Source organism: Fukomys damarensis, unplaced genomic scaffold, assembly GCF_012274545.1.
Source record: "Fukomys damarensis isolate Sample0158 unplaced genomic scaffold, DMR_v1.0_HiC HiC_scaffold_33, whole genome shotgun sequence".
Lineage (NCBI taxonomy): Eukaryota > Metazoa > Chordata > Mammalia > Rodentia > Bathyergidae > Fukomys > Fukomys damarensis.
In genome coordinates, this window is record NW_022900945.1 from 36,146,356 (window position 1) to 36,164,432 (window position 18,077).

At 35.3% G+C, this 18,077-nt stretch overlaps 1 protein-coding gene across 1 annotated transcript in view; it reads left to right on the plus strand.

Moving 5' to 3' along the window:
* The window catches only part of LOC104872766 (pancreatic alpha-amylase), a 23,604-nt gene extending 6,190 nt beyond the window's left edge, over nt 1-17,414 (plus strand). The window contains exons 2-11 of the mRNA XM_010639102.3: nt 10,499-10,712; nt 11,044-11,190; nt 12,035-12,223; nt 12,660-12,890; nt 13,627-13,760; nt 14,427-14,549; nt 14,637-14,736; nt 15,510-15,628; nt 15,713-15,838; nt 17,047-17,414. Coding sequence (XP_010637404.1) covers nt 10,545-10,712; nt 11,044-11,190; nt 12,035-12,223; nt 12,660-12,890; nt 13,627-13,760; nt 14,427-14,549; nt 14,637-14,736; nt 15,510-15,628; nt 15,713-15,838; nt 17,047-17,236 — 1,527 coding nt within the window. The 5' untranslated portion in view covers nt 10,499-10,544 and the 3' untranslated portion in view covers nt 17,237-17,414. The remainder of the gene's footprint in view (nt 1-10,498; nt 10,713-11,043; nt 11,191-12,034; nt 12,224-12,659; nt 12,891-13,626; nt 13,761-14,426; nt 14,550-14,636; nt 14,737-15,509; nt 15,629-15,712; nt 15,839-17,046) is intronic.
* Nucleotides 17,415-18,077: the final 663 nt, after the last annotated feature.

Genomic DNA, 18,077 nt, shown 5'->3' on the forward strand with positions numbered 1-18,077 from the left:
TATATATATATATATTCTCTGCACATATATATATAAAGCCATTGTCTTTCTGTTACAGCTCCTTCATATTAACCACTGTTGCACTGAGCTGTCTTTCATATACCTCCTGCGGCATTTTCAATGGCACAAATTCAGCCCTGTTCTGCCAATAAATAAACGAATATCCTTTGTTTTCAGTCACAGCGTTTGTACAGTGATATAGTGATAGTTATCCACCAACTGAAATATTCCCCTTTGGGCCTGGACTGGCTGTGCTTTAAGTGCCCACCAAGAAAACTGGGTCTGCGTGAGGGGGTCAGAAGTATCACCTGTAATTTTTCCTATTTTTTCAAGAGCCTGGTGTTTCAAGAGCAGTTACAATCCCTGCCTCTACTTCACAGAATTAAAGATATTTGTGGTGATTGGCTCCAGAGAATCTAAATAGCCAAAGCCTAAAGTTGACAACCAGTCAGTTTAGTCCATGAAAATTACTCTTACCAATGGAATATTTACATCAGCCCTTTCATCCCATAGGCAGAGCTGAACAGGTAACCAAAGCTTCAGCACAGTGATACTTGAATGCACATCAAAATAACGTGGAAACATGCAGAGAAAGATTAAAGAATATATTCTGAGAAGAACTTGCTGGAGTGAGATGTTGGATCTCTTTTCAATGATGCTTTAAAAAAATTGTTTTGTAACATTACATAGTGCCAAAAAGCCCATCTCAGTTTTGTTCACTACCACTTTCTTAGTATGTGAAATGAGACACTATTTATTTTCCTTTTTTATTTGTTTCATTTGTTTTTTGTGCATGTTTCCAGTACATACTGGTTACATTTCTTCTGGAGATTTTGTATGTGTACGTATCATATCATCCAATATTCTTCCGGGGACTAGGCCAGAGAACTCACTATACTGATAGCCAACATTTTAGTCACTACATACTTGTATTTTTATACATGATTGTTTTTATTTAATGCCTTCTCCTGTTGTATGTGAGGGTCTTTTAGGACTTATATTACAACTACAGTGTTTGGTGGGCAAGAAAGGTGCAGGGAACTGTGAACCACTAGTGTTTGAGTCATTTTCTAGTAAGCTTGTTGTATTCTCTACACATTAAATTGCCACCAGTATGGTTGGAGATGGCTGGAATCCATCATCTTTTTCTCCTTGAACACCATGGCCCCTGGTGCCTTTCCATGAGTACATCCTCCAACAGCTGGTACAGTGTCTGCAGTCCTTTCTCAGATCCAGTCTAGCTCTTTGTTCCATTTCCTTACTGAGGTTCTTAGGAATTCAACATTTATTTTCTCACAATTTCTTTGTGCTTCTCCCATGTCAATTATTTGATACTTTCTTTTCCCTCTTATATTGGGTGTTCAAAGTCAGTAGGTAGCCTTTATGTTGAGCAAACTCAATCCTTTTGCTTTGTGCTTTAAAAGATCAGATGAGGCTCATTGGGGTCATCATTAGGGCTTTGTGAGAATCTTCTGGGCTCCTCTAGCCTTTTCCCTCTCTCGGTTGTGCCATTTTACTGTAATGGTCAGTGTTTTACAGCCATTTAACTTCCTTGGGAAGTCTTCAGCCATTCACCTTCTAATACCCTCTTTTCTAGAATGCAAATCACTGGGAGAGGCCCTGTGTTCTTCAGGACACCTCAGATCAGGAAGTGAGTGACTCACTCAAATTTCAAGTCTGTTTCAGAGAGGCTGGTTAAGGTGGGTGAGGACCAAATTTTGAACATATTCTTAGCTTTTATATTTTCTATTTTTTTTGCCTCCAATTCTGTTGGTGGACGTGTAAAAATCAACTCCACAGTCTCTAACTGGGAATAGTACATTCTAATTTGCAAATGAGTTGAAGTGACAGTTACCCCTTTCATTTAACTGTGGACATTGGAGTCAATCCATGTTTTGTCTTATCTGATCCATAGGAAATGGCTATCATTTTAAAAGACTTCCCAGGTTGTTTTGGTAGACACTGTACTTCTGTGGAATGTTAATGTGCAGCAGTGATATATTTTAGAGAAAGAAAATATAAAATGAAACTAAGAAGGAAAAAGCAAATCCAGTTAGTGTATCATCTCTGGATCACATATTATAATCAGCACATCTAATGTCATCCATTAGCAATATAAAAAAGTACTTCGTAGGGCAACTGTAGGAATTTGATTGAAGATATTGGAGAAAATAATTAAAACATTGAATAACAACAGATTTAGAAAAGCTATGATGAGATTTTTTACTATAATCTAGCAATTGCAAGACCATATATCTAATTGCTTTTATTATATTAGTCTTCCAGGGAGACACTCATAACTGATAGCAGTGTACCAGGAAGGTCACGATGTCTTTATTCTTTCTCCAAAGAACACATTTACCCCTTTTGAAAGTGCCTTGAGCATCACTTGCACACTTGTTCATGTACTGACTGTCCCAGGCATGGTCAGACAGGTGCCATTTCAAGCAGTCAGTTCTTTTATTGAATAAATTTAAGAAAATCATCATTTTTCTATTTGTTGTTATTTTAGAAAGTAATGAACAATTAGAAATATGTACTGTATTTAAATAATTATCCTGTAAATGGTGAAACACCAATACTACTTCAAAAATAGTTTTAATTAAATATTAATCATAGTCCTTTTGTCCATTTGCATCATATTAAATGATAAAAAAACTAGGATGCGACATTCCATTTGACCCAACTGTTCTTGGTGTCTTCCCCAAAGAGGCAAAGTCATCATAGTACAGTGACACGTGCATTCCCATGTTTCTTGCAGCAGAATTTAAGTGAGCTAAGTCTTGGAAGTGGCCTAAGTGTTAATCAAGAGAGGAATGAATGAAAGTAATATAGTATTGATACACAGTAGAGTAACACTGTGCCATAAAAACGATCAACTTGAGGCATTTGTCAGAAAATGGCTTATTCTTCAGAGGGTGATGGTAAGTGAAATATATCTGACACACAGCTTAAGTTTCTCGTGGTTTTTCTTAGAAGAGAAACCGAAAATGTAGATAGAAAGCAAAATGAATGTTTGATAATTGGAAGTGGGGAAATAGATCTTTTTCAAGTGGGAAGAGAAACAGCATAAAGTGGGAATAGGACGGAGGATAGGAAAAGGGATAAAAAAGAATTGAGATGTGGTTTGTATGTGTGCCAGCTCCTTATCTGGAATGGAATCAATATGTAATGCGCACATGAACTAATAAAGTGTGAAAACCTAAAAAAATATTAAATGGCATCAATGAACCCTCCAACTTTTCTATTTTCATACTTCATTTTCTAATCTTAAAATGAAAGAAATGAATACTTTAAAAATAATTTGATTTTTCAAATAGAATATAATTATTCACAGGTGTATCCCCATGTGATCAATGCTGATCTTTTAATTCACAGAGTGGGATTATTTGGAAAGCACAATTCTTGTGTGCAGCCAATTATCTTTGTGTATATAGGCTATTGGTGTTAAAATTCTTAGTTTGGATGACAGAAGCTCAGTTAAGTGTTTTAAGTTTTGCATTGCAGAAGGCTTTTGTTTTTTTGAAAACATAAATCATTTCTCACATAAAGAAACTCTTGATATAGCTACAGAAAAACATTTATGTGTACATGCATGTATATATGCATATAAATAAATTGATAGCATTAGTTGAAAGCAAAATTATGATCAGCATAACTATAAATATGACTGTGCCTGTAACAGTTCTACACAGGCTAATCACGCTGTAATCAAAGAGTAACAGACCTCTTAAAAGCTTAGGAGATAATAATGACGACCACAGAGGAACCCTGTCCTTTGTGTACTGGTGCATTTTACATATAAAACAACAAATTCTAATTCAGTTAAAACAAACAGATGCAGGCAAGGTTTAATTGTCAACGCTGAATAAATATCATGGTTTAAAAAAACCTGACTGGTACTTAACAGAAACAAAGAAGCTCTCAAAGAGTTTCACAGATTAACTTATAAAATCCAGATGCAATGTAAAAAAATAATATTAGTGTCTTTCTAGCACAGTTTAAAGTTGGGGATTGTGATAACCCTGTCATGTCTCTGTTGCCTAGAACTGTTTTTGTTATTCTAGGACTTTTCTGTTCAAAAGGAATTTTTGGATGGTTTTCTCTAGTTTCATGAAATATACTGTTGGTATTTCCATTGGGATTGCATTTAATCTGTATAGTAGTTTTGGAAGTAAGGCCATTTTCACTGTGTTTATTCTGTCTACACAGGAGCTGGGGATATCTTTCCACTTTCTTATATCCTCTTCAATTGCTATTTTCAGGGTGTTGTAGTTCTCCATGTAGAAGTCTTTTGTTTCCTTTGTCAGACTGATTCCTAGATATTTCATTTTTGTGTATGCTATTTTCAAAGGGATTGTTTTCCTAATATCACTCTCAGTGAGTCTGTTATTTGTGTACAAGAAGGCTATTGAGTTTTGGGTATGTACCTTGTATCCAGCTACTTTCTTACGTCTGTCAATTAAGGCTAGAAGACTTTTAGCAGAGTGGTTTTGGGTCTTCTGTGTAGAGTACCATATCATCAGCAAATGATGACAGTTTCACTTCTTCCTTTCCCATTTTATTGCTCTTATTTCTTTCTCTCCTGTCTAATTGCTGTGGCTAATGTTTCCAAAACTATATTGAAAAGAGCAGTGATAGAGGACATCCTCATCTTTTTCTTGATTTTAGTGTGAAGGTTTTCAGTTTTTCTCCATTGAGTATGATGTTGACTGTTGGCTTTTCACAGACAGCCTTTATCAAGCTGAGATACAATCAATTCCAATTTTCTGTAAAGGTTTTTATTATGAATGGGTGTTGAATTTTGTCAAATGTTTTCTGCATCTATTGAATTGATCATATTGTTTTTGTCCTAGGCTCTGTTAAGATAGCATTACATTTATTGATTTATGTATGCTGAACTTTCCTTGCAACCCTGGGAAAAAATCTGACTTGGTCAGGATTTATAATCTTCTTGATGACCCTCTGTATTCTGTTTGCAATTATCCTATTGTGGATTTTGGTATCTATGTTCAGTAGGGAGATTGGTCTGTAGTTCTCTTTTTTGGTTGGGTCTTTTCACTGGTTTTAAAATCAAAGTGACACTTGCTTTCAGTAATGCATCTGGAACTATGTTTTATTTCAATAATAATCAGCTTAAACATACATTTCATTTATATTTATTTACTCACTAAAGCTCACTTTTTCATTTTATGTATGAAAGAATCTGTAGCAGAGAAGCATAGTTAGCATTACATGTTATTTTTTCCAAAGAAAAATCCTAAAATTTGCAGTAGTTGAAATACAGAATGCAACTGGAACTATCTCTCCTGAATTTGGAACAATGGTAATTATTATCCCTAGTGGCTAGAAACCTACGCAACACATATGCTAACAGTGTGAAAGGCAGCTTTACTTTTAATATCTCCTATTATTAGTGAATGTCAGCAATACACCATGGTGAGATTCATTTTGAGGAGCTGGTAGATGCATGTGTCAGACCTAATGAACTGCAGTCCCATTAACACACTTCCCCTCTGTTTCTCTTCCTAGTGATCCCTTTTCTCACCTCCAAATATCTAGCCACTTGGGTCCTGTCATCTCTATATCACTAATGAATTAATTATTAATTAAGACTCTCAGGACACCAAATATATTTTTCTTTGCTTAAGTTTTCCTTACTTCACCAGGCATGACGGTCTCTAGTTCCATCCAATGTCCTATACATGACATGATTTCTTTCTATTTATCAATGAATAACATATCATGACCCATATGTCACTCCTTTTCTTTATCCATCCATCATTAATGTGCATCTAGGCTTTTTAAAGAGCTATATTCAAAGTAACTTCTGCTACTATTAGCAGGGGTATGCGTGTTTCATTAGAGTGTGATGACTTTAATTCTTCGAGGATTATATCTGGAAGAGGTATAGCTGGATTAGTCAACCTTTTCTATTTTTAACTTTTTGAGAATCCACTGTTCTGAATTCTATAGGGACTGCACCTCTCTACATTCCCATCAATGATATAAAAGGGTACCTCTACCCCTGCATCATTGACAACATTTTTTTTTGTATTCATGACAGGAATAATTAATGTTAGGAATCATCAGAAAACATTTAATAAGGTACTATTTCAATAAATTGGCAAATTAAACAAAGTGGATACATTTCTACACAATATGATGTCCCTAAATTGAATCAAAGATATAGAATAAATACAAAAAGATCACTAAAATCGATTAAATTTAGGTGGTAATTAAAAATCTCCCAGAGGGCCTGGCATTAGACTCAATGTTGCCTCCACTGGCCCTGCAAGCACAAGGTTTTGAGTTTGATACCTGGTAACAAACAAAACAAAACAAGTCTCCCACAAAAAAAAAAAAAAAAAAAATTCTAGTACTCCCTGGATTTCTGATGATTTTCACTAGAGTTTTATCGAAGAACCAACAACTGTGGTTCTCAAATTTTCCATGTAATTGAAAAGAGTGCTTCCACCTCCACCCTACTAAGTGAGCATTACCTTGATATCAAAACCAGATGAGGAATCAGAAAATGAAGAAAACTATAATCAATATCCTTGATGAACAGAGTGCAAAATTTTTGGATCAAATCCTTGCAAAGAAAAACAGCAACAAATTAAAAAGATTATACACTGTGATAAACTTGGTTTCATCCCAGAGATGGAATTATAACTCAGTATACAAGATTCCATAAACACTATTCTCCCCATCAGTGGAAATAAAGATAAAAATCACAGGATCATTTTAACAGATGCAGAAAGATCTTTGATAAAATCCAACATTCCCTTATGATCAGACCTAAAAAAAGAATAGGTAGAAAGGGCAGTGTCCTCAAAATGAGAACGCTACATATGACAAACACCAGCCCACATCATACTGTGCCTGGGAAAGCTTAAAGAGTTTCCTCCACAGTTGGGAACAGTGGGGAAGTCAGTGAAGGCTGTTCGCTCTCACCGCTGCTGATCAATATAATACTGCAGACTTTAGCCAGCATTGTCAGTCAAGAGAAAAAAATAAAAAAGAAACAAAAGGATTTGGGATAGAAATAGGAAAATCAGTTTATCATTATTTGAGGATGAGATGATTCTTTATATACCATACACCTGTACTCTCGACCAGACAACTTTTAGATTTGATAAACAACCAAGCCACATGGGATGAAACAAAATAAACAGAAAAACCATTTCCATGGAGTAGTAATGAAGTCATTGAGAGAGAAATTAGGAAATTAAATTTATTTACAATGTCTTTAAAGAAATTGAATAATGAGATAAACTGAGGAAGGAGCCAAAAGTACACTGTAATGAAAACTGAAGAACACTGAAGTAAGAAATTGAAGAAGACATTAACAAATTTAGACTTGCTTTATTCAAGTAAATACCAGGAGATCTAATATTGTGAAAATGACTGTATTGAAAACAGTGATCTATGGATTCAATTCACTTTCTATTGAATCACCAACATCATCTGTCCCAGAACTAGAAAAAGCCAAAATGCAATTGATGTAGAATGGAAAAATTATCAGAAGAGCCAAAGCAATCCCAGGAAATAAGGACAAGGCTGGAGGCATCACATTACTGGGTTTCAAGTTTGGCAAAAAGCCATAGTAAGAAAACAACACTTTGCTGGAATAAAAACACACATGTACACCAAAGGAATAGAACAGAACACAACGACACGAACCTATGCACCCTCATCCATCAGGTATTTGACAAAGAATCTAAAAATGTATTCAGGCTGACAGACAGCCTCTTTAACTGATGGCCTGAGGAAAAGTGGGATCCACTTTCAGAGGACTGAAAGGAGTTTCCATTGCTTATCTTGTATGAAATTGAATCAGGGGCAAGTACGTTACCACAGAGTATTAAAAAATAGCAAAAAGGAAAAAGCTTTTTCAGCAAAGAGTGGTCTAAATTCCCACTCCTACTAGCTTGTCTGGGAATGGATTTTCAGGATTTCTTGTGATATTGTCATCAAGCTATTCTGATGTGCAGTTCAGCATCCCTGTGATAAAGATTTGTATTGTTATGTAGGTTTTCATATGGGGTGAAAATGCCAGTGTAACTATTTGGCTTTTAAATGTTATTTTCCTTGAATAAATTCACCCTTTAGATTACTATAGACTTGATATGACTGTGTTCTCTAAAGCCATAGGTTTCAGTGGTCTTCATGTGTACAAAACAGAGTTCGAATCCTTAACTGCTCTCCACTTCCTCGTATGTTGTATGGCGTTAACTCTGCCCATTCTGGAGCAGGGCAAGCTTCACCGTGTTATATATAGATGTACCTATTGGGTGCTGCGTTTCTTTCAGATTACAGAAAGGCCTTCAAACGTTCTCCTTCTTAAGTTTTAGGCACATCAGTCAGTAACACTTAGTGATTGTATCCTGAAGTGCGCAATGCCTGAAAAAAAAAGAATTGATTATACAACCAATGAGTTCCATAGACACCGATATAGGCAAACTCCGGACTGACTTTGGAGTCCTGTTAGGAACATTTACATCTCTTTCTCCTCGGGGTGGCTTCACTCACAAAAATATAACCCGAGTACCATAACAAAGCTCTTGAAGAATAGAAAAGATAAACACAAAACACAAAAAGAAACACAAAAAAGCAACAGGAACTGTGCTTCTCATCCTATTAAACTAGACACAGATTTCTTGAAGGCCACTGAAAATCCAGGAAGCTGGACAAATAGGCGATATGTTAGCTGGTGGGTGACTGCCACACAATTTTGTAGCCAACTTTGTGGTCAATATAGAAAATCATTAATTATTTGGGGCAGAAGAGTGCCAGATTTGTGCAGTTTTGATCTCCACCTGATGTACCTGAGTAAACACATGAGAAAAATTAACATTAAGAAGACACACATGAAATCCAAATGGCTACATGAATATAAGCAGAAACATTTTATGGAAGGTCATGCCAAATGCTATTCAATCTTACCTAAACTCTACTCTTTGAAGGCCTATATTATTTTCCTACTTTGCTTTATTTGCTCCTGGCCTGCTTAACATGTTTACAAAATTTATGTCTTCCACATTTCCACAGTTACCAGTCAACCTGATGTTCATTCATAAATTTCAACCCATCCTGCCTCACAGTCTGTACTGCCACTCTGTGCTCCAAATTTGGCCATGGAAAATTTCAGCAGAAAGCAGTCATAGGAAGATAAAGTTTGTCTAGTTTGCCTCAGGACTACAGAGGATCAAATCTCCGAGAGAGAATGGGGGGTAAGGGACCATGGTGAGGACAACTGACAGGTACAATGCTACATCCTTAACTCAAAGCCTCTAATCTATTTAAAGTATAGTGTGGGATATGCCTGTACTTTTCAAATGCTCTGCTCAGGGGAACCAGAGTGACCAAAACATAAGGTGGTCCAAAAGAGTCAGAATGTTGATGAATAATATCTCTTAAGTCTGAACTAAATGACAATTAATCCTTGTCTTTCCCAGGGAAGAAATTTCCTATGGAAATATCTCATTCACAGCTAGAGGAAAATTTCCAGACTCGAGGGCACCGCAGCAGCAAGCTTGGCCTCCATGCTCAGTACTCTTTGTGTCCAATACGCCTTGCCTGCTTTTCTTCTCTATTGTCCCACAGTTAGAAGATCCTGTGTCTGGCATCATTAGTGATACTGTTACTTTTATTCATTTTTGGTGCTTCCTATTTTCTGTTTCTCCACAGAACTATAATCTCTCATAGAAGAAGAAGTTATTTCAGTTATCATAGTATCCCTCATGTCATCCTTAGTGTTAGGTAAAACTGAAAGCTCACTCATAACTTACTAAGTAGATGGATAAAATTTATTTTTGCCACCTGCGATATTAGTCTTTCACATGGTATCAGGAATTTATATAGGAGAACATATAAAAATATCTCATTCAGCATTTCATGCTATTTACAGACATTTAGTTTTGGGGAGAATACCATCCTTGCCCCAAATCCTATTGCTTTAGCCACATATTTAACACATAGAGGAAGGATATTGCTTTATCATGGAAAGGACAGTTAAATCTTAAATCATTTCCAGAATTTTATGAAGAAATTCAGCTAACTAGAATTAGGATATATGGAGGAAAACAGAACTTAATACAATATCTTCTCAATTTTCTAAAGAAACTATTATGAATATTGAGCACACATTGGTAAATTGATGTTTCAAGTATGAATTCAGCTGTATTCATGTGTAATTTTCCGTCTTAGTGAAGGACATCACAAATACCATCTAATAGTATTTGAATAGCACACACATGAGGACTTTTTGAGCATATCAAATGTCAGATGTTTGAAAAAGTTAATATTACTTAAATAAGAAAAATCAGTAAGTTCTAGATGACGTTTCAATTATTTTGCTGTGAGGTTTGGGACACGTTTTTCAGCTGTTAACCTTATGATTGTTAATCTTTTCCAGATAATGAATAAATTGTTCTTTAAATATTTATTTTATTTATTCATTAACATCTACTTTATATAATTTGCTCCTTCTCAGGACTATAAAGCTTTGCTAAAAAGAAGCCTGACAACTTCACAGCAAGATGAAGTTCCTTCTGTTGCTCTCAGCCATCGGGCTGTGCTGGGCTCAGTATTCCCCGCACACGCAGCAGGGACGCACATCCATTGTGCACCTGTTCGAGTGGCGCTGGGCGGACATTGCTGCGGAATGCGAGAGATACTTAGGTCCCAAGGGATTTGGAGGAGTTCAGGTAAGTGTTGTTCACAGCATGTACTGCAGAGTTTAGTGAGCTTATAGTAAATGGTATATTAATCTGTATCAGTGATTTACAACAACATTCTACTTGATGAAAGTACTATGTGACGATTTCATGAGAAAATATATTTAGAATTCTGGCAAATTTTTGCTCTGTTTCTGGACATGTCCAATGTGCTCTTATGTTATTTGAATGGTTATTAAGTAGCATAACTATTACGTAGAAAGATTCAGAAACAAATTTGAATACTTAATAATTTTTGTAATATGTATCGATATAGAATAAACCCTAAATTGGGTCTTACTGAGACTTTTTCTTTTTTCAGGTCTCTCCACCCAATGAAAATGTTGTAATTAACAATCCTTATCGACCTTGGTGGGAAAGGTATCAACCAGTCAGCTATAAATTATGCACAAGATCTGGGAATGAAGATGAATTCACAGACATGGTGGCCAGGTGCAACAATGTCGGTGTAAGTGAAATTAAATTCCTTTAAAAATATTTCATAGAGGACAGGGATTTAGCTCAGTTGTTCTGGTGCCTGCCTCATAAGTAGAAGAACCTGAGTTCGATCCCCAGTACCAAAACAAACAAAAAAAAAAAACAGAAAAGGTGGTCATATTTCAATGTTTAAAAAGTAAAACTTTCTTTTATATTAATGCAAATTACTTTTAATGCAAAATGCATAATGTTATGTTCAATGCTTGTCAACCTCTCTAAATATATATCATTAACATATAAAAATGAGGCAATTTAATATTTAAGGAGAGTGACATGTGAAATTTACCCACTTTTAAGGCTTATATCCACATTTTTTTCTATCAAAATTTCTTTGGCTGGGATATGGAGATTCCAGTTACAATAGCTGCTGTCTTTTGCGTGTGACTTATGGATCCATGTATAATCTCAAGGTTTCTTCTCAATCACTTCTGGTTAGAAATTAGCTCTAACAGGCTTGCTAAGTAGAGAGAAGGGATTAGCTGCTTTATTCTGGGAATTCTCTTTGAAATTTTGAAAATAAACAATTTTTGCTTTCTTAGTTAATGCTTAACTCCTCAGAAATGTTCTTTTCACTTCTTCAGGGTTGTGGGAATCTTCCATGCTCTCAATTTATCTTTCATGTATACATTTGGTTACAATTGATGTGGGTCTTTTAACAATAACTTAATTTCACACTTGAGTTTGGTTTAGGAAATTCCAGTTATGAAATTGCAAAGAAGTATTTTGGAGTTTTCTTGACATGCAAGGATTTCTTGACATGTAGGGATTTACATTTCCACATGAAGTGAAGCTGAAGGAGACAACTTGTTTTTCAGGTCCGAATTTATGTGGATGCTGTGATTAACCACATGTGTGGCTCTGGCAATCCTGCAGGAACAAGCAGTACTTGTGGAAGCTACTACAATCCTGGCAATAGAGAATTTCCAGAAGTCCCATACTCTAGTTATGATTTTAATGACAATATATGTAATGGAGAAATTAATGACTATAATGATGCCAATCAGGTAATTTTTAAAAATAATGATCAGAACCAAGAACTGTATATTCCTTTAATTATGCACAGGTAGATTATTGAATATCATACTGGATACTGGTTTAGATTCCTTAGGAAAACTGCTCACTAGCTTTAACTGCTTAGAAATTAAAAACAAAACAAAACAAAAAACTTCATTCAAGCACTTTCTCCTAGTCATAGTGTTCATTTCCACCCAAAGTGGATAGAACTTGCCTTGTATTTTAGGTGCCCTAGGCTTGTCCCCACTAGGAGGGAAAAAACAAGAGTAAAAGTAATATCACAGTAGAATAAGAACATTCCAGGTGTCCTTGCAAAGAGGGTATTACATAAATATATGCTACTGAATAAGTGTGATTGAACAATAAAATGGATTTTCAGATGGGCAATGATATTTCTGAGTCAGTTTAAAATTTTTATTGCCACAGGTCAGAAATTGTCGTCTGTCTGGTCTTCTTGATCTTGCACTTGGGAAGGATTATGTCCGTACCAAGATTGCTGACTACCTGAACCATCTCATCGACATTGGTGTAGCAGGGTTCAGACTTGATGCTGCTAAGCACATGTGGCCTGAAGACATCAGGGCGATTTTGGATAAACTGCATAATCTGAACACAACTTGGTTCTCTGAAGGAAGTCGACCTTTCATTTTCCAGGAGGTACATCAATACCTGTGCATGCAGGAACTATATACAGTAGCACTTTGTTCACCAGAGAATAAATAGCAGTTTTAATAAAATATGTAATTTCTATAAGGTAATGATCACAGAATAGTATTCTTCAACTTCCTTTATTTGAAAGATAGCACATCTGACTTTTTATCGAAGTAGTTTTTATGGGCGTGCAGTTAGTTTTTTAGACTGATGAATTTTCTGTGCCATTTACCATTTTCTTAGTAACCATATGGAAGACTGAAAATTTTATATATTTTTTCTTGAGCAAATCTATTTTAGCTTGGCTCTTGAGTATGTAATCATTAGCTGTTTGAAACTTTGCTCTACTACTATTAGCTGTGTAATTTTTAGGGAAATTGTTGAACCAGAATTCCCCTGTGAAGAAAGGTGTTAAAACATTTATACTTTTGTTTCCTTTGGAAATTAAATGCATTTAATATCTATCATCAAGTAATGAGAAATACCGTCAATCAGGTAGTACATGTCCTGTTGCTGTGAGGTGTTGTTAGTATTGTCTATGTGGAGGGATAACTGAGGTCAGCATTCTTAGAGGATAAGAGGTGGCCTTGTAATTAGCTTTCTTTCCCTCTTGTAGCATGTATGTACCAATACAAAGAAACTTGATATAAAGAAAAATGTTGGAATATTTCAAGTAATATAACTAGTTTAAAGATATTTTAATGCAAGTGTAAAATGACTTTTCCCTCTGTGTATCAACTAGGTAATTGATCTGGGAGGTGAAGCAATTAAAATTTGTGAATACTTTGGAAATGGCCGTGTGACTGAATTCAAGTATGGTGCAAAACTAGGCACAGTTATACGCAAGTGGGATGGAGAAAAGTTGTCTTACTTAAAGTAAGTAAAACATTACCTGCCATTTCATTTTTCTCCACTGGTCTATTTGTCATGTTTCCCCAATATAGGTAATGTTCTTACAACTTGTTATTTGCACATAATCAAGATTTTGTATATCAATTATAAGTGTTAGGTTTCTCCAAAGCAATTAAACATCTATTTTTTCTCAGATTTGAATTAAAAGCAATAGTCTAGAATCTGCACACATCATCTAGAGGTTTTATTCTCTGTATTGTATGAGTGTTCTAGGTTTCTGTCATGTGGAACTATAAAGTGTGAAATCAGATTGACTGTTTAAAATGACTAACTTTGAACAAGTACCTACCACTTGACCTTAAACTAGCATTTATGCATATGAAATGAATCAATTTCAAATATTAAAATATGTTTATTATGGTAGCATACTGAAGCTTCATTTTAGCCTTCTGTGATATCCTCTATAAGGGTGTACAAAAGCTTATCCTTCTGAAGTCCACTTAAGTTACTGTATACTGAATCCTCTCCTTGCACATAGTTTACAAAATCTTATAGAATGACCATTTAATTAGAAGACTTATATGACGATGCTATACAGAAAGAGTTGTAGAGAAATATTGTCAGGCATGTGTAAAATAATGCATATATTTGTATAGATATTTTAAGTGTGCACACTATTTTTACACACAGGAACTGGGGAGAATGTTGGGGTTTTGTGTGTTCTGACAAAGCCCTTGTCTTTGTGGATAACCATGACAATCAGCGAGGTCACGGAGCGGGAGGAGCCTCTATTCTGACATTCTGGGACGCTAGGTAGGAAACAACATTCCCCACCTTATCCATCTACCATTTAAGGAGGGCAAAAGTTCTATTCCTACCATATCGTTTTGTGATTTTCAGGATGTATAAAATGGCTGTGGGATTTATGCTTGCTCATCCTTATGGATTTGCACGAGTGATGTCAAGCTACCGTTGGGACCGAAACTTTCAGAATGGAAAAGTAAGTTTTGGAGACATTTAAAACATTTCTTTCTCAATAAAAGGAAAGTAGCATTTAACATTTTCATATAAGAGTAAGACACTTGGTATTTATTAATCAAGTATGTGTTTAAGGGTATATTATTCATCATATAATATGATGCTGCACTGATACCCCTCCTAGACTTACACTGTTTTTTGGAGTACTATATTTGAAAGTGGTACCAGTTAGCAGAAAACACAATATCAATGATTTAATCAATTTAGTGCCAAGATTATTATGTGGTGCTTACTACATATATGTACAATTTATATAAAATCAAATAATATTCATTTTGCAATTATTGTATTGATAGTCTTTTCCTATACAGTATTTTGCTTCTATACTGACCATGTAATATCTCTTTTTACAAAAGAGAAAATTGAGACAGACATACCTTATAGATTATTGAGTGACTTGTTAGCTAGTAGTCCTGAGACTACGTTTTCATCTTGCTTTACTGCAGCTGAGGTTCTTGTTCTTTAAGACCTTGAATAGCGATGTTGAGAACCCATTGCTTGTAGAGAAAATGAGAGAATAAATCTTTTATGCTTGTTTGAAATATGACAGTAGTGAAAAAGAATCCAAAGAAATGATAAAAACTGAGCAAAAATTATAAAAACATGGAAAATGTTGGATTCTAAACAAAGATATCATGGAGACTCAAGTATTAGGACTGATTAGGTTTGGGACAAAGGAGAAAGAAGGGGCAAGTGAGGATGCTTCCAAACTGAGCTCTCTTGATCATAACGAAGGATGTGAATGACTGGATCGGGCCACCGAATGACAATGGAGCAACTAAAGAGGTGACTATTAATGAGGACACCACTTGCGGCAATGGCTGGGTCTGTGAACATCGCTGGCGTCAAATAAGGTGGGGATATTTTCTAATGCTAAAGATTTTATTGTCAACAGTGAAGGCAAAGAATATGCGCATTTAATATGTTTGTGCTTTTAGGAACATGGTTGCCTTCCGAAATGTAGCTGATGGCCAGCCTTTCTCCAACTGGTGGGATAATGGAAGCAATCAAATAGCTTTTGGAAGAGGAAACAGAGCATTCATTGTCATTAACAACGATGACTGGTGAGTAGATGCCAATTAAAATTAATATTTTACTCTATCCTGCTCTTGGATTTTTTTTTTAATTCACTGATTTTTTCCCACAATTGAAAAATCTGTAGTCTACGGATAAAGGAAACACTAAAGTGAGCAAGGTACAGAAGAAAATGATGACTCTTACTTTGTTCCAGTATTTTACAATAGTTTTTTTCTCAAGGGGAGGTTTTTTGTTAGCTGTCCTATCCTCATGTTGTGTGCGTCTACAGGGAGTCTCAGGACTGGAAGGTCCCTTACTTCCCAGCTCTGTATTCCAGCTATTACTCTGTGTTCTCTTCTGTTCTGCGCTCTTCACCTTCTGTCTCTCTGGAATTATTTTTATTCCTCATATCTCAATGTCAATTATTTTTTCTCAAGAGATTTTGGGATTTTGGCTCTAAAGTTTTCCATTGTTGCTCTTCCCTTTGAGATAAATATATTCATTCTTCTATTTTAATACTTCCCTCATATACACCAATAAATCCACAGCACTCTTCTAAAGAAATTTATATATCTTAGTCCAAGGCCAACTTCAACACATTTATCCATTTTCAGACTAAGTTAGAATTTATTAGCAAATGAATGATTAAAGAAGCCAAGTGCATCTCTCTCCCTCTTCCTCTCTGTCTCTCTCTCATTTTCGTTTGGGACCAAATATCCCATGTATAGTTACTTACTTTTTCTCCTCTCCATAGGAGAACAAAAATAAATTCATACAAGACAGCCATTTATTTCAAAGCATGTACATTTTGATAGATGTGCCACATGGTTGGTATTCTTGCACAAAAATTCTCTCGGACTTTTGATGAAAGTCAGTGTTTTTGAAGAAATAATTTTAGTTAAATTCATAAAGGTAATCAGTGCTTTGGTGCAGGATAGGGCAAATTAAATACAGTTGTGGTTTCCATAGTTACTACTTTTATCAAAGGGACTCAATTTCTATGTACTTTCCTTTGTGTTCTTCAAACTCCCTTCCTTAATGTGCTTCAATCTCACCTCATATTCAGCTCCATACAGACCAAGGATTTGCTAGGTCTTGTCTAAGATCACATTTCTTTCTGAGAAAGTTCTTCCGATGCACTGGAGAGCTGAGTTTTCTTCTTTTGAGACCTTCACTACTAAAGTTGTATGGCACAAAGTTGTTTGTGTCTTATATTTGCTAGAGTTTAACTGAAAAAATACATTGTACCTTTTAGGTCATTGTCTGAAATTTTGCAAACTGGGCTACCTGCTGGCACGTATTGTGATGTCATTTCTGGAGATAAAGTTGATGGCAACTGCTCAGGAATTGAAATTGAGGTTTATGGTGATGGCAAGGCTCGATTTTCCATTAATAACTCTGCTGAAGACCCCTTTATCGCCATCCATGCTGAATCAAAGTTATAGAATTCAAATAAAATGTGTGTGAGAGAATCATAGCCATGTGTGCTTCTTTCCTCTGATGAATATTAATTTTAAAGCTCACTAACATGTAGGAATCCTGTGAATAATCAAACTGGCTTTATACAGTAAGAAATAAAGACTGGGCTGGGGATTGAGCTCAGTGGTTCAGTCACCTGCTTTGCAAGCGCAAGGACCCAAGTTCAATCCCCAGTACCAAAAAAAAAAAAAAAGAAAAAAAGAAAAAAAAAAGAAATAAAAACAGATAAATACTAAAAAAGTCACGTATAAATGTAGAACTAGAATATAACTTAGTCAAGATGTTATTATGTTTTCAAATATCTTACCTGAATTTGTCAGAAATGTCTAAGAACTCAAAGGGATCTGGACAAATATATTTGCTTTAATTAACAGTATTTGTCAAATATGTATCTCTAACTGCTGTCTATGCTGAAATTTTTTTCATAGATGATTCTATCATTTAGGCATTCATAATTAATAAAGATTCTCATGCAATTATCATTCACATGAATCATTTTCACAATATAAATTTGCTCTTGAAGTTAATAGAAATAAAATAGCATCTTCTACAATCTATAAATTTCGAGCTATACTGAGCTCATAAGAATTTTTTCTTTCTCGAATCATATCACAGAGAAGTATGTGCACCCATGTTTATAGCGGCACAGTTTGTAATAGCTAAATCTTGGAAACAACCTATTTGCCCATCCGTTGGAAACTGGATAAAGAAGTTGTGGTTTTTCTATAAAATGGAATATTACTCAGCCATAAAGAGCGAGAGAATAGATTCATTCATAGGAAAATGGATACATATTGAAGATATACT